We start from the raw sequence: 16,827 nt of genomic DNA on the forward strand, positions 1-16,827 counted from the left end.
GATTTATTGAGTTACTCAGCTGTAATTTTAACACCACACTAATGGCAGTATAGTGTGACTTAATTCCTTAAAATTACCAGTAATCTCAGTTTCGGGAGGCATATTTTATTGTCTTATATTATACAGTAATTGGCTGTTATTAGAGCAATTACAAGTGTTACAAATTACATTGTTATCACCCCTACTGATGAGCTCAGATGGGACAGTTTTAATGTGGACGGAGATAGTGATGTCACCGCCTCTCCTCTCTGTACTCCTCAGCTCCTGCTCAACGATACAGAGGGTGTGTTTAACTTCTCAGGAGGGCTGGAATCTCAGGGGCCCAGGGTAAGTAGACTTAGGCTTGTGGTGTGTGTGTGTGTGTGTGTGTGTGTGTGTGTGTGTGTGTGTGTGTGTGTGTGTGTGTGTGTGTGTGTGTGTGTGTGTGTGTGTGTGTGTGTGTGTGTTAGATGTCGACCGATTAGGATTTTTTTCAATACCGATACCGATTATTGGAGGACCAAAAAAAAACAATGCCGATTAATTGGACGATTTTTAAAAATGTATTTGTAATAATGACAATTACAACAATACTGAATGAACACTTATTTTAACTTAATATAATACATCAATAAAAATCTATTTAGCCTCAAATAAATAATGAAACATGTTCAATTTGGTTTCAAATAATCCAAAAACAAAGTGTTGGAGAAGTAAAAGTGCAATATGTGCCATGTAAAAAAGCTAACGTTTGAGTTCCTTGCTCAGAACCTGAGAACATATGAAAGTTGGTGGTTCTTTTTAACATGAGACTTCAATATTCCAAGGTAAGAGGTTTTAGGTTGTAGTTAATATAGTATTTATATGACTATTTCTCTCTATACCATTTTGTATTTAATATACCTTTGACTGTTGGATGTTCTTATAGGCACTATAGTATTGCCAGTGTAACAGTATAGCTTCCGTGCCTCTCCTCGCCCCTACCTGGGCTCGAACCAGGAACACATCGACAACAGCCACACTTGAAGCAGCGTTACCCATCACTCCACAAAAGCCGCAGCCCTTGCAGAGCAAGGCGAATAACTACTCCAAGTCTCAGAGCGAGTGACGTTTGAAACGCTATTAGCGCGCACCCCGCTAACTAGCTAGCCATTTCACATCGGTTACACCAGCCATTAGGCTGATAGACTTGAAGTCATAAACAGCGCTATGCTTGCGAAGAGCAGCTGGCAAAACGCACGAAAGTGCTGTTTGAATGAATGCTTACGAGCCTGCTGCTGCCTACCATCGCTCAGTCAGACTGCTCTATCAAATCATAGTCTTAATTATAACATAACACACAGAAATACGAGCCTTTGGTCATTAATATGATCGAATCCAGAAACTATCAATTCGAAAACAAAACGTTTATTATTTCAGTGAAATACGGAACCGTTCGGTATTTTATCTAACAGTGGCATCCATCAGTCTAAATATTCTTGTTACATTGTACAACCTTCAATCTTATGTCATAATTACGTACAATTCTGGCAAATTAGTTCGCAATGAGCCAGGCTGCCCAAACTGTTGCATATACCCTGACTCTGCGTACAATGAACGCAAGAGAAGTGACACATTTTCACCTGGTTAATATTGCCTGCTAACCTGGATTTCTTTTAGCTAAATATGCAGGTTTAAAAATATATACTTCTGTGTATTGATTTTAAGAAAGGCATTGGTGTTTTTTGCAAATGCTCTTTTGTTAAATCATCCCTCAGCGTTGCATCGATTATATGCAACGCAGGACACGCTAGATAAACTAGTAATATCATCAACCATGTGATTGATTGATTATTTTTTATAAGATAAGTTTAATGCTAGCTAGCAACTTACCTAGGCTTCTACTGATTTTGCGTAATAGGCAGTCTCCTTGTGGAGTGCAACGAGAGGCAGGTGGTTATAGCGTTGGACTAGTTGTAAGTTGGTTATAGCGTTGGACTGTAAGGTTGCAAGATTGGATCCCCCGAGCTGACAATGAGAAAATCTGTCGTTCTGCCCCTGAACGAGGCAGTTAACCCTCCGTTCCTAGGCCGTCATTGAAAATAAGAATGTGTTCTTAACTGACTTGCCTAGTTACATAAAGGTATAAAAAAATAAAAACAAAAACCATAAAAATCGGCAAAATCGGCACCCAAAAATACCGATTTCCGATTGTTAGGAAAACTTGAAATCGGCCCTAATTAATCGGCGGACCTCTAGTGGGTGTGTGTGTGTGTGTGTGTGTGTGTGTGTCCTTCAACAGTGACACCAAGCATTTCACAGGCGAGAGTTGAAGCAAGTTAACTTCAGTTAATATCTTTTGAGATGACAATTTCCTTCACGGTGCTCTTTAAAAACTCTCCGTTTCTCGCATTAACGAGATAGCATGACAGAACTCCTTTTATATTGTTTTGGGTTCGGCGTACTCGCTCTCCCAGAGCAATTATGTTGAGAAATGGCTGGAATCATATCAAAGATTTTCTTCAAATTGCTGTAACGATATCTGTCATGCATGGTCATCAAAAAGTGGTTTGTGTGTCCCACGGACAATTAGGTCCAGGTCATAAGAGATGCATGTTGAGGTATTTATCTGTGACTGATATGGAGGTTAATTCCACAGTGTGGAGTTTAGTTTGTTGGATTTCTTGGTACATAAACGTTAGATAATTCCTTGAAACAGACTGTTTTTTGTAACTGACAAATAGTCAACCAAATCAGATTTTCTCTCTTGCTGTTCAGAGGATCTGCTGGTAGGTTACAGCACCATGGTACTATGCCTGTCCTTTCTCTATTTTAAAATATACCATATGCGGCCCACACTTCTGGCATGAACTTGACAGTGCAAACTTTATACAGTGCAATCGGACAGGTACATACTGAAAGAGACACTGCAGCTGTGACTCTGTTTTAATTCATTATTAATGTAGTTATTTATTTAAATGATTAATACATGATCTATTCACTGACTATGATTATTCCCAGGGGCCACGGGGTCCAACGGGGGACTTGGGGATGACAGGTTTCATGGGGCCTCCAGGAATAAAGGTATGTGTGTGTTTGTGTTATCTGTCTTTGTTTTGGGTTTAAGAACTCCACTAGAGGTTAACTATAGCAGGGTTTGCTACAGCATAACCTTTTGCTATAGGGGCCTTTTCCAAACAGGATTGAATGGACATGTAATATACAGGCTCAAAGCCTTTTGGATTCCAATCAATTAAAAGTGTGTGAGACTAAACACCAGGGCTCATGATTAAAGCTACGACCCCGGTTGCTGCACACTATTGATGTGTAAAAGCCTGCTAATGTGTTCCAGACTGTGCAGCCATAGACAATATATAACTGATTCAGTCTAGGCCCATGGAACAACATGAATGAGATTATTATCTAATGTTATCCTTTCTCTGAGAGGGGCTCAAGGTGCCTTAACATGCATGTGCTGCACATTACCCTTGGGGTCATGTGCGTGTGCTTGCGTGTGTGTGTATGCATGTTTGTAATCTGAATGCAAGTGTATGGACAGTATTCATATCATCTTATTGTGTGTGTGTCTGTGTATGTGTTTGCAGGGCGAGAAGGGTGAGCCAGGGGTCATGGTTGCCGCTGATGGGTCTATGATGTCTGGACTCACAGGGCCACAGGGGCCCAAAGGGATCAAGGTAAGTCTTACACACACTACTTCCTGGGTCAAAGTTCACATTGACTGCCTGGGTTCTAGTTGTGTCAGACACTCACTTTGTTTCCTGACCCCATCGCAGGGCGATTGTGGTGTACCTGGACCAGCTGGCGTGATGGTAAGACGTTATTTGTTTCTCAGTTTGATAACGGACCTATAATAAACAACTTACTCTCGTGTGCACGTGTGTGTTATGTTGCCAATACAGCTCTGTGTGTGGGGGGGAGGGGGGGGGGGGGGGGGTTTGTTGTTCCCTACACTGAGTTTGGAGTAATCCCTTTGTAGTAACTACCCCCCCCCCCCCTCCTTCTTTGTGTTGCCGCAGCTGCTTTCAATCAAAGTGTTTTGGAACATTTTTATCAGGCCAAGTCCATACGCACATACAGGCCTGCTTCTGGGCCCCCTATCCAGTCAATGCATATTTTCAGGCGTACTACGGACCTGTGATGTATCCTCATCCGCAGTGCACCTGCTGACGGGAGAAATACAAAAGAGAAACAGTTCTGGTCCTTCAAAGGTTGCTTTGTTGTTGTTTTTTACAGGGTCCCATTGGGCCAGAAGGACCCAAAGGAGAATATGGCTATCCTGGTCATCCGGTAAGTACAGTACCTCACATTTTGATTTGAGCCATTCCTTTAACATCGTAGGCTACACATGATAACAACAGCAAGTTAAAAAAAATATGATTCACATATAGAGTGTTTTTCAAACCCAAGTGCACTCTATTGGGTTACACAAATAAACAGCACTACAGAGCATGATCATATCACTCCAATGCATTTGACCGTTGGTGATGTGGTGTGTCCCTCGCTACAGGGTCGTCCTGGAATTAGTGGGCATAAAGGAGACCGAGGAGACGCTGTGGTTGTGTCGGTGAGTTGAACCCTCTCCCTTCTTCCCTCCCTCTTTAGATGGGTCAGAGTCACAAAGGTTTGAGAACCACTGCACTATTGCCATCTGAAGGTGGCGCCCCCTAGCCAGAACCTCTTTCCATTCCTTTCCATTTCAACTCAGCCACCACCAAATATTAGACCTAGACCACACACGGCCCATGAACCACATGGTTGACCGCCTGACACCGACTCACCACACAGCTGGTAAAGATGCCAGTCGACACGTTGGCATTGGGAATAGTTGTTTCACAGGCAGTCCCGTGCCCAGACAACCCCAACATATGATGAAAACAACCGGCTTATTTATCGACGGCACTTGAAAGCACCCCGTAAATAAAATAGCTTTTGTTGACTTTTAACAAGACATCTTTCCTCAACATGTGTCAGAAGTCCCTGGCCCATCCTCTGTGTGCGATGAAGCAACAGTGTGTTTTTCAGGTCTGTCCATGTGCTGTGGTGTCTTAGACACTTTTACTGTTGGATTAACTGGCTGACCAATCTTAACCAGACCTTACAGTTTATACAGAACCAGTCAAGATTTGGACGCACCTTCTCATTCAATGTTTTTTCTTTATTTGTACTATTTTCTACATTGTAGAATAATAGTGAAGACATCAAAACTATGAAAAAACACATATGGAATCATGTAGTAACCAAAATAGTGTTAAAAATCGAATTATATTTTATACTTTAGATTCTTCAAAGTAGCCATCCTTTGCCTTGATGACAGCTTTGCACACTCTTGGCATTCTCTCAACCAGCTTCATGAGGAATGTTTTTCCAACAGTCTTGAAGGAGTTCCCACATATGCTGAGCACTTGCTGACTGCTTTTCCTTCACTCTGTAGTCCAACTCATCCCGAACCATCTCAATTGGGTTGAGGTCGGATGATTGTGGAGGTCAGATCATCTGATGCAGCACCCCATCACTCTTTTTGGTCAAATAGCCCTTACACAGCCTGGAGTTTTTTGGGTCATTGTCTTGTTGAAAAACAAATGATAGTGCCACTAAGCGCAAACCAGATGGGATGGCTTATCGCTGCAGAATGCTGTGGTAGCCATGCTGGTTAAGTGTGCCTTGAATTCTAAATAAATCACTGACAGTGTCACCAGCAGCTCCACAGTGGGAACCACAAATGTGGAGATCTTCCGTTCACCTACTCTGGGTCTCTGTGTTGGAACCAAAAAAAATTGGACTCATCAGCCCAAAGGACAGATTTCCACTGGTCAAATGTCCATTGCTCGTGTTTCTTGGCCTAAGCAAGTCTCTTCGTATTATTGGTGTCCTTTAGTAGTGGTATGCAGCAATTCGACCATGAAGGCCTGATTCACGCAGTATCCTCTGAACAGTTGATGTTGAGATGTGTCTATTACTTGAACTCTGTGAAGCATTTATTTGGGCTGCAATCTGAGGTGCAGTTAACTCTAATGAACTTATCCTCTGCAGCAGAGGTAACTCTGGGTCTTCCTTTCCTTATGAGAGCCAGTTTTATCATAGTGCTTGATGGTTTTTGACCTTCATGTCTTAAAGTAATGATGGACTATTCTCTTTGCCTATTTGAGCTGTTCTTGCCATAATATTGACTTGGTCTTTTACCAAATAGGGCTATCTTCTGTATACAACACCTACCTTGTCACAACACAACTGATTGGCTCAAAGGAAATAAATTACACAAATTAACTTTTAACAAGGCACACCTAGTAATTGAAATGCATTCCATGTGACTACCTCATGAAGCTGGTTGAGAGAATGCCAAGAGTGTGCAAAGCTGTCATCGGTGAAAGGTGGCTACTAAAACCAAACACTTTATTGGTTTCTACATGATTCCACATGTGTTATTTCATAGTTTCGATGTCTTCACTATTATTCTACAATGCGGAAAATAGTAAAAAAATATATATAAGAAAAACCCTTGAATGAGAAGGTGTGTCCAAACTTTTGTCTGGTACTGTATCTATTTTTTTACATTTACCCATTAATCTCTCTCTATTGTTCATGTAGCCAAATTTCAACATATATATTTCTGGCATAGGCCTTTTTTTGTGCAAAAACAGCCTAGCCTACTGTTCACAGAGAGCGCAAATATATCCATTGTCAGCTGATCATAGCAAATGTAGATCATGTAAATCAGCTAACTTGTTACAGTAGCTAGCTAATTGTTAGCTATGCTGTTGTAACAATGTAACTACTCTTAACTAGTGATGGGGGGAAAACATTTATATAATAATAATACTTTTTGGACTATATTATATCGATATTTTACCTCAAGTAAGAATTTGTAAAAATCGAAGCATCGATTTTGTAAAAATACACATGGCCAAAAGTATGTGGACACGTGCTCGTTGACCATCTCATATCATGGGCATTAATATGGAGTTGGTCCCCCCTTTGCTGCTATAACAGCCTCCATTCTTCTGCGAAGGCTTTTGACTCGAAGTTGGAACATTGCTACAGGGACTTGCTTCCATTGAGCCACAAGAGCATTATTTAGGTTGGGCACTGATGTTGGGAAATTAGGTCTGGCTAGAATTCTGCATTCCAATTCATCCCGAAGATGTTCGATGAGGTTGAGGTCAGGGCTCTGTGTAGGCCTGTCAATTTATTCCACACTGATCTCGACAAACCATTTCTGTATGAACCTTACTTTGTGCATGGGGGCATTGTCATATTGAAAAAGGGCCTTCCCCAAAGTGTTGCCACAAAGTTGGAAGCACAGAATCATTATTGTGTGCTATAGCATTAAGATTTTCCTTCACTTGGGCCTAGCCCTAACCAGGAAAACAGCCCCATATCATTATTCCTCCTCCAACAAACTTTACAGTTCCCTCTATGCATTCGGGGCAGGTAGCGTTCTCCAGGCATCTGCCAAACCCAGATTCGTCCGTCGGACTGCCAGACGCTGAAGTGTGATTCATTACTCCAGAGAACGTGTTTCCACTGCTCCAGTGTCCAATGGGGGCGAGCTTTACACAACTCTAGCCAATGCTTGGCATTACGCATGGTGATTTTAGGCTTGTGCGGCTGCTCGGCCATTGAAACCCATTTCATTAAGCTCCCGTCGAACAGTTGTTGTGGTGACGTTGCTTCAAGAAAGGCAGTTTGGAACTCTGTAGTGAGTATCGCAACAGACAATTTTTACACACTTCAGCATTTGGCGGTCCCATTCTGTGAGCTTGTGTGGCCTACCACTTCACGGCTGAGCCGTTGTTGCTCCTAGACATTTCCACTTCACAATAAAAGCACTTACAGTTGACCGGGGCAGCTCTAGCAGGGCAGAAATTTGACAAACTGACTTGTTGGAAAGGTAGCATCTTTTGACAGTGCCACGTTAAAAGTCACTAATCTCTTCAATCTCTTCCATTCTACTGCCAATGTTTGTCTATGGAAATTGTATGGCTGTGTGCTTGATTTTATACACCTGTCAGCAACTGGTGTGGCTGAAATAGCCCAAATCCACTAATTTGAAGGGGTATCCACATACTTTTATATATATAGTGTAAATATATATATTTTTGCTACATGGTCCGGGCTAGGCCCCAGTGAAGGAAAATCTTAACGCTACAGCATTTCAGCGTTAGCTAGCGCTAATCGGCTGTACCTGCGCCAAAACTCCTATAGCTTGTTCTCCATCTTCTTTTTAAATAGTGAGCCAACATGTTTTCAGCACTTTTATTTCCCTGACTGATCAAAACGTGTTTTCTCATGCTCTCTCGTCTCTCTGCAGCAGACATACAGTGAGCAATATGTTTGGAACATCAAATCGCAAACAAAATCGCAGTAAAGAAAGAATCTTGAGAATCGCAATTCATATTATATTTTGACAAAAGAGACAACAAAAAAAATATACCAATCTGAAAGGGCACTTTTCTAATAGGAGGGCAACAGGGCAGAGCTCTTGTGGTCATATCTGAAGTACATGTGTGCAAATCAAGGGTTGTTTCACTATGAAGGTTTGTGGGTGAGTGATTCAGAAGGACCTTGATCACTCCAAGGTGGATGGATGTGAATTGGACTTCTGAACCTGTATGTTGTCCATTCAACTCCAATTTTCCTCTTCCTCTCTGTCTCTCTTTCTTGTTCTCTCTCGGTTCTCAGGGGCCCCCTGGCCCTCCCGGACCCCCAGGACGTCCCGGAATGTTCAACTGCCCTAAAGGAGTAAGTATGACCTCCCCTACTCCCTTCCTATATCCATGTTTGTCCATGTCATCGTCAGGTATTGTAGCTCTCCTGTGCTCACTGTCCCCTTCTTCCCCTACATTTTTTGAAGACAGTTTTTCCCATCCCTCCCAGACCACACTGCAAAAAGGCCGTAAGTGACTGACAGCACAGCGGTGGGCAGGCTGAGCTCAGGCCTGTCTGTCTGGCTCTGTGGAGTATACCTTTTCTTTCTGACTCATTCCTTCCATTACTCATTTTCTCTCTCTCTCTCTCTCTCTCTCTCTCTCTCTCTCCCTTTGTATCTCTCTCTCACTCCCTTGTTCAATCTGTGTAGTATCTTTCCTAACCTCTCCATCATAAAAGGGGAATGTGCATGTTGCATCCATGGTCCCTAACCTATTCCAGGTGTGAATAGAGAATCTCTCCCAGCATGCTGCATGTCATATGGACATGGTGGTCATGTGGTGTGGGTTTGCTTTTCCATAGGTTGGTGTTTCATGGAGAAGACTAACAAAATGCAGGATGGTCCCCAAGATTGAATATTAAACATTCATGAAAATTATAATATTTAGATTTTTAGAAGATGCACTACTGTCAAAACAAAAACAATTGTTTATATTGCAGTATGTATTTGCCTGGTATTTGGTGAGGCGTGTAGTAATTTCCAAGAATTCCATTCAGATTGTATAACCGTGTAATTTTGTAGTAAATACCAGGTTAATAGTGTTCTAAAATACAACCTAACCAAATGAATGTACTTACTATGTAAGGTCTTTCAGAAGTGAGATGAGCCAAGTGTGATCGGCATCTCCTGTCTTTCATGGGGCCCATCTTGAAAAAGCACCTTTCATCCAGGGTGATGGTGGTCACTGGCATGTTTAAGATGTTTTTTTGTTGTTGTTCATCCTTCTAACCCTCCATTTTGTTACAGATAGATTAACTCGTCCACTGTGAATTCAACGTCATTTATAATATGAAAAATGATATACTGTAGATACAGTATAATAGCTGTCTTGGATTCATCTTGCCATCATGTGCAATGTTTTTGTTTGTGTCTGAGATGCATGTTCCTTTCACAAGCCCTGTTCTTGTTCCTGCTTAGACAAATCCACCATGTCTTTTAACATGTTCCTTTCACTTTTTCAGATAAATGGTTCTAAGAGCTCAACAAATGGTGAGTTGAAGGACTTTCTGGATATGACAATACATTTCAGAACATCATAAATAAATACATTTGATGTATTTCTTTGTTACAGTTTTTCGTATCTTGAAATACAAATAACATCAGTGAATACAAAATGCACTGTTAAAGTGTTCTGTTTTCATCAGAAGAGAAATTAATGCAATTGTGTTGGCTGTTTCCGGTAATCACTAAATAATACTGCAAAAAAGTATAAATCACCCCATCAGTGTCATACCATGTACAATATAGAGACTTTTTTTACAATATTGAGGACATGCAGAGATGCAGAGAATGAAGTTGGGTTACTCCTAAGTAATCATCTTCGACATTGTGACCTTCCATGATAGAGCTTTGGTGTGGATTGAGGCTATACATTCATATCAGTTCCTCCATTGTATTCACCTTTCATAATTTACATTGTGGATAGTGTTTCTGTGTACCAATGGAACCAGCCTTTGTATTGAATACATTGAATTGGATTGTGATGATACTGATGAATGAATCCTGCACACAATGTGCTTAATTAAAAAAATATATTTATGTATCAGTAATAATATTTGATTTGAGGAAATATGCATAAAAGAAGAGTAATTTCCGATCATTCTGCTCCTTTGGATAGTACTTCCAATTTGGATCATTATTTAGTGACTGCAAAGAGAAAGTATTGATATAGTGTGATTTTATAGAGACAGACTAGCTTTCTGTTTTGTCTGCTTGGACTCAGGAGATAAGTATGGCTGCGTTAATCTTTTTGCAGGCAGTCGTGTTCTTTTGATGAAACCATTTGCAATGACTTTGTTGTGCTGCATTCTCTGATATGAATGCCAAATGCTCACCTGTTATTCCCTATGTGACCTGTAGGGGGGGCTAACTGTCTTCCAACTGGGACCAAAGGGGACAGGGGGGAGAGGGGTTTCCCTGGGATGCCTGCCCCATCACGTGAGTCACGATAGATAGATTTATTACTGTTCACCTACAGTATGATTTTGCTTTACTGTTAATATAAAGAATACATGTTATAATCTGTCATAAGGACACAGGTGTTGTTCATGCATTATCTTTAATAACCAATGGATGATGTGTTTTTCCTGCAGTTACAATGCTTCCCAAAGGAACTACGGTAAGTTGAATATTTGTTTCTGCTGTGTGTGTGTGTGTGTGTGTGTGTGTGTGTGTGCTTCTGGAGCTCTCACAGTCTGTGTGTCTGTCTATCCACAGGGGAATAAAGGGGACCACGGCTTCAGGGGGGACAAGGGAGAGAAGGGGGAGGCCGGGTTACCGGGCTCACCTGGTATGCCTGGGAGATCGGGACTGGTGGTGAGTCCCATTTCCATTGAGACCATATGCTTCCAAATAAGCGGGGCTCATCCACCACAGCTTTGACCAATTACAATTACTGAGAAGATCACGATACAACATAGACACATGAGATGGTACATAATCAGTGTCAACTTCATTTGAGGGGGTTATTGTAGTCTATGACCTCTTTTGATGGTGTGCTAGATAGGCATTTGGGTTGTGTGAGTAATGAGGATTTTGAACTTAGCCACGTTGGCAAAAGGCAGAATTGACTTGAAAGGAAATCCAAGTTGTGTGCAAAATAATACATTGTTTTGCCAATTCTTACAAATTCAAGTGTTGCATGCAACAATAGGGGATTTCTTTCCTACTGGCTGCATTTAAGTAACCCCGCAGCATCATGGGGTTCAATAAGTCACCATGTTCCATTCATTTATTATATGTAAAGATACTAGAGATTAATAGCTACTAAAGCACTGTGTTTGTTTCAGGGCCCCAAAGGAGAAACTGTTATGGGGCCCCGTGGCTATCCAGGTGTTCCGGGGTCTCCTGGTACTCCTGGGTATGGGAGACCTGGCCCTCAAGGCCCCCAAGGGCCTCCCGGACCCCCCGGAGAACCCTCTCGATTTGGCTCAGGTAAGACTTTGTGGCACCCTTTGTGAAATGTTCTGTATGGTATAATATGGTGACTAGTATCACATAAGAAATTCTTACCGTTGTGCTTGTCTCTCATTTTTCTAATTCCAGCTGTGACCATCCATGGGCCACCAGGCCCCACTGGCCCGGCTGGACCTCCTGGGACCTCTGCCATGGTCAGTCAGTCTGTCCCCTCCGTTACGCTGTCACATATCCGCCCCATCACGCCATAATGTCATCCCATCATACCATCAAAATGTCAACTCTGTTACATCATGTCATCCTTGTTACATTATCACGTCAGCTCCGTCACATCATCAAATAACCCCTGACATGCTAGATATTGCTGTTCGTTCCTCAATCACTCTGGCCAGGGTCTCCTCAACAATTACTATATTCCGATACTTCGTTCCAGTCGAATAATGTGTTTCTCTCTATGTTTTTCCTTTATTTGAAGACGTTTCCTTCCAGCGAGGTCATGATGCAACAGACAAAATACAGCAGCGAGGGGACCCTAAGCTTCACCACGGGGACAGGCAAACTCTACATCCGGGTGCAACAGGGATGGAAGGAAGTCCTGGTACAGCAGCATCTCTGGCTCCCTCTCTTCCATGTCTCTATAGTGTCTCTGTGAGCAGTGAAACTAACTGGCGTGTTTGGTGTTTATCTGTGTCTCTGTCTCTACAGCTTGGTGACTTGATCCCCCTCCCAATGAATCTCCTTCTAAATGACGAGGTAAGAACAGTAGAGTTGGGATGAGGATGGAACATGTTCAACCTCATGAATTTTCTGCACAATTCTCCCATTGACATCAATGCATTATGTGAAAGTGCATTGTAGACCTCCATATGATGGATGCTTATACCAGAATATTCTGTGTGATTGCAGCTTTTTATGTTTAGAATCTAATTAGTAATACACTTTTGCCCCCTTAGGCTCAGCCAGGCAGCGGCAGAAAGTATGGGGTGAGTTTGTTGACAAATTAAGACAAGACTGACTAAGCGTTTGCAACTGTGCAAAGTTTGCTCTTGTTATTTCATAGGGGAACAATGAAAGGTTTTTAAAAACATAAACCTGTCTTTATTTACACTTCTATTGAATATCCTTTCTTAGTCAAATATTTACTTGAACTTTTGTTTCACCACTTTTTCTTATGAAACTTTGCACTGGAGCAAAGAAACAGTCAATTAAAATACTTTCTTAGAACTGCCTGCTTTCTAGTTTGTATCTAGTAAAGGGAGAATAAGTCTGAAGTTGAATCTTTGTTATTCATTCTTGAAAGCAAGTCATTGGTTTGGCTCAAGTCTGGCCGCAAAATGAGCTGGAGACAAAATTTGATTTTGCCGTGGTTTGGAGTATTCCACTTTTAGACTAAATGACTGTCTGTGTGCTGTCATTGAAGGACAGCCCGAGGCAGGCCAGGTTTGGTTTTTGAGATTTAGATCCACACTTCACAAAAGAAGACTGTACCATGCTACACTGTTACATTCCCATTTCAACAGCACTGCCAAGACCATCACCTAAGCCAGGTTTTTCCCAAACTCAGCCTCCCCCTGTGTGCACATTTTGGTTTTCGCCCTAGCATTACACAGCTGATTCAAATAACCAACTCATCATTGAGCTTTGATTATTTGAATCAGCTGTGTAGTACTAGGGCAAAAAACAAAACGTGCACTGGGGAGGGGAGAGGGGCAAGGACCGAGTTTGGGAAACCATGACCAAAGAGAGATGAGAATAGTGGTGGGTGTGTGTGTCTGTTTGTGTATATGCACTTGTCAGTTTTGTTGGATACCTTGACCACCTGGAGTAGTATCCGGCTCGAAAGGACCACTCTGAATGAAGTGGTGGTTTAGAATACATGCTAATGACTAATGAATGACCACTATTCCACTGTCTCGTCCTCAGCTCAAACTGGTGGCTCTGAACCAGCCCCACACAGGGAACTTTGGTGGGGTCTACATAGCAGACAAGATGTGTTATGAACAGGCCAAGGCCATGGGCTTGTCCGCTTATTACCGGGCCTTCCTATCCTCCCCAAAACCCCGGGCCGTTAATAAAGACCTGGTCCCCCAGAAGTTCAGGGAGAGCTACCCCGTTACCAACCTCAGGGTAAGCCAACTTCTGTTTCCCGTAGGTTCATCTAAGATCAGTATTAAAGGCCGAGTGCAGTCAAAAGTGTGATTTTTCTGTGTTTTTATATATTTTTCCAAACTATGAGGTTGGAATAATACTGTGAAATTGTGAAAATTATGATAATACCGTTTTAGTGTAAGAGCTGTTTGCAAAGACCACCTGACATTTCAGCCTGTCTTTGTGGGATGTAGTTTTGGCCTGCCTGGTGATATCACCTTGGCGGTAAATTAGTTAATAGACCGATAAGAAAGAGAGTTCCTAACCTCTCTGCCAATAACAGCTAGTTTTCAGTTTTGCCCTCCCCATTCACTCGCAGAATAGTCCTAGCTGAATTCTTGCTTGAGAAATTGCTCTTTGTTAAGAAATTATTTTTGCTATTTAAAAAAAAACAGAAATGATTTAATATTGAGATAAAAAGGTCTGTGTTGGTCCTTTAAAAAATAAAATGTCAGAGTCAACTCAATTACTCCTTTCTGTATCTACAGGGTGACATTTTGTTCAGTAACTACAAGTCTATCTTCACTGGGGGTGGAGGTAAATTCCCGCCAAACATCCCAATCTACTCCTTCGATGGACGGGACGTATTGGCAGACCCCTTCTGGTCAGTGAAACAGACAGATGTCCAGTTCCTCAGACACAGGGCCCTGTGGCTATGTGGACACGCTCATCCACAACTCATCCTATTTCAATCTCTAAAGAGTGAAGGCTAGGTAGACATCCTCATCCACCCGTCATGTTCTCCACAGTTCCACCCGACCCAAGCAGCTTCACCAAAAGACAAGTGGGTTTGGAAGAGCGAGGCATGAAGAAGGGAGGGGACAGACATGGCTGTTTCCACAAAATTACATTTTAAATGCAGGATAGCCCGACCGCAATCCAGACATCGGGGGTTGTAGCGTTGTGTTTTTCAGCCCGGGCCAATGTGAGCCAGCTATGTCCACCCTCACTCTATTTTGCTCCTATTTATACACAGCCATGTTAAATTTAGCAGCCCCAACCAACCAAAGACTGGAGGCTGGCAACTGTGGCTCCAAAGTGACTGTTTATAGATGTTTTTCAAACAGACACTTTCTGACTTTGTGGCGAAGTCTATTTGAGAGCATGTATGAATGGATATAGCAGGGACAGAGCAGAGAAATAGGTTTGTTGATGTCATCTGTTAGGTTGAGGTCACATCTGTGGGTATCTCTGCTTAGTTTGGGGCTACATTAGTTCAACTCCCATTTTGTTTTTTTTGTGACTTTATTCTGGGAGGATTATTTAAATAGAGGCTAAATTAAACTTTTAGTTGGTGTTTGCGTGAACATCTGTTATGTATGCTGTATGACTTTTTAACGTGTGTGTGTGTGTGTGTGTGTGTGTGTGTGTGTGTGTGTGTGTGTGTGTGTGTGTGTGTGTGTGTGTGTGTGTGTGTGTGTGTGTGTGTGTGTGTGTGTGTGTGTGTGTGTGTGTGTTCGCGTGTACTTTATGTTTGTACATAATAGGAGGACCAGCTCATTGTAATGGCTGGAACTAAATAAATGGCCAAACACAAACATATGGAAACAACATGTTTGACGGTTCCAATATATTCCATTCCAGCCATTACAATGATCCTGTCCTCCTATAGCTCCTCCCACCAGCCTCCTCTGGTGTACATGTCCCTGTGTATATGCTGTATCCATACACTCTCCCACTGTATTTGTTTATCGCTCCCAACAGGCCTAAGAAGAGCATCTGGCACGGCTCTAATACGTTTGGCAACATGGCGGTAGACCGGTCCTGCGAGTCGTGGCGGGTCAACGACATTTCCATCGTGGGCCAGTCATCCAGTTTGTCCTCGGGCTCCCTTATAGGACAGCAAACAAGCAGCTGCTCCAACGAGTTAATTATTCTCTGCATCGAGACCATAGAGCATGTTTAATAGACCTTTAACAGTCTCATGCCCCCCCCCCATTCCTCCATCCCCCAATCCATCCACTGTCATCTTAACACTCTGGAAAGGTGTAAATACATGAACATTGCTTTATGAACATGTCATCATCGTCATCAACTTATTCCTCTCCCATCCTCTGATTGGTTGGTTGATTGACTGAGATGGTGCTAAAGAGCGGATACTGTCTGTCAGACCAGCTCCAAATCGTGGCTTTGCACAGTTTTTTTAAACCAACTTTCAAATTACAACTGTCAACTTTCAAGATTCTTTCTCACTACAGATATTTCTCCTAGTCAAAATGTCACCTTTTGTCTTCCAGTGGTTGGTGGTGTTTACAGGTTGTCCTATTAGGTCATTCTATAAGAGATGTTAACTCCATTAGACCAGGGCCAATACCATATTTCACACAACATAATGTCCATATTCCAACAAGGGAACAACCAGTATTACCACCAAAGACATGTTGATGCACTGTATTAGATTTGTTTTACACTTTTGTCACTTCATATCCATGAAGATTGTCTTTCAGATTTTTTTTGATACATTTTATACACATTTCTCATTTGAGCAACAATTTCTCTCAGTGTTTAATTTAAATTCAATGTTTTATTTATACCTTGACCGCACATAACATGAATGAATCAAATGATTAAGGTTAAGTATGTAATTTATAGATTGTTTGTCAAAGTGACTGTTTCAGTTTTTTGCCTCTTCTGAAATTGGTTGTTTTTTGTACAGCATTCCTTTTACTGCGCTAGAATTTTGATTTGATAGGTACCTAGTTAGATTTAACATAAATTCCACCCATCATATAGAAATTCACCACAAAAAAAAACTCATATGGAATTTTTATACAACAGAGATTTGATCAGTATGTGAGAGTATGTTTTATACAATAATTGGTGCTTATTGAATAAAAATGTTTTCTTTTTCTTAATAA

The 16,827-nt window shown here is 41.7% G+C and overlaps 1 protein-coding gene across 2 annotated transcripts in view; it reads left to right on the forward strand.

Moving 5' to 3' along the window:
* Positions 1–16,827, forward strand: part of LOC139367074 (collagen alpha-1(XV) chain-like) — an 86,189-nt gene extending 69,362 nt beyond the window's left edge. For both annotated transcript variants that reach the window (XM_071105080.1, XM_071105079.1), the window contains exons 23-42: positions 262–327; positions 2,980–3,042; positions 3,564–3,653; positions 3,753–3,788; positions 4,213–4,266; positions 4,487–4,543; positions 8,659–8,718; positions 8,831–8,872; positions 9,868–9,895; positions 10,766–10,843; positions 10,999–11,024; positions 11,123–11,221; positions 11,695–11,839; positions 11,951–12,015; positions 12,297–12,419; positions 12,527–12,574; positions 12,775–12,804; positions 13,745–13,948; positions 14,458–14,573; positions 15,674–16,827. In XM_071105080.1, coding sequence (XP_070961181.1) covers positions 262–327; positions 2,980–3,042; positions 3,564–3,653; positions 3,753–3,788; positions 4,213–4,266; positions 4,487–4,543; positions 8,659–8,718; positions 8,831–8,872; positions 9,868–9,895; positions 10,766–10,843; positions 10,999–11,024; positions 11,123–11,221; positions 11,695–11,839; positions 11,951–12,015; positions 12,297–12,419; positions 12,527–12,574; positions 12,775–12,804; positions 13,745–13,948; positions 14,458–14,573; positions 15,674–15,875 — 1,632 coding nt within the window. In that variant the 3' untranslated portion in view covers positions 15,876–16,827. The remainder of the gene's footprint in view (positions 1–261; positions 328–2,979; positions 3,043–3,563; positions 3,654–3,752; positions 3,789–4,212; positions 4,267–4,486; positions 4,544–8,658; positions 8,719–8,830; positions 8,873–9,867; positions 9,896–10,765; positions 10,844–10,998; positions 11,025–11,122; positions 11,222–11,694; positions 11,840–11,950; positions 12,016–12,296; positions 12,420–12,526; positions 12,575–12,774; positions 12,805–13,744; positions 13,949–14,457; positions 14,574–15,673) is intronic.

The sequence above is a fragment of the Oncorhynchus clarkii genome, chromosome 15 (genome assembly GCF_045791955.1).
Source record: "Oncorhynchus clarkii lewisi isolate Uvic-CL-2024 chromosome 15, UVic_Ocla_1.0, whole genome shotgun sequence".
Lineage (NCBI taxonomy): Eukaryota > Metazoa > Chordata > Actinopteri > Salmoniformes > Salmonidae > Oncorhynchus > Oncorhynchus clarkii.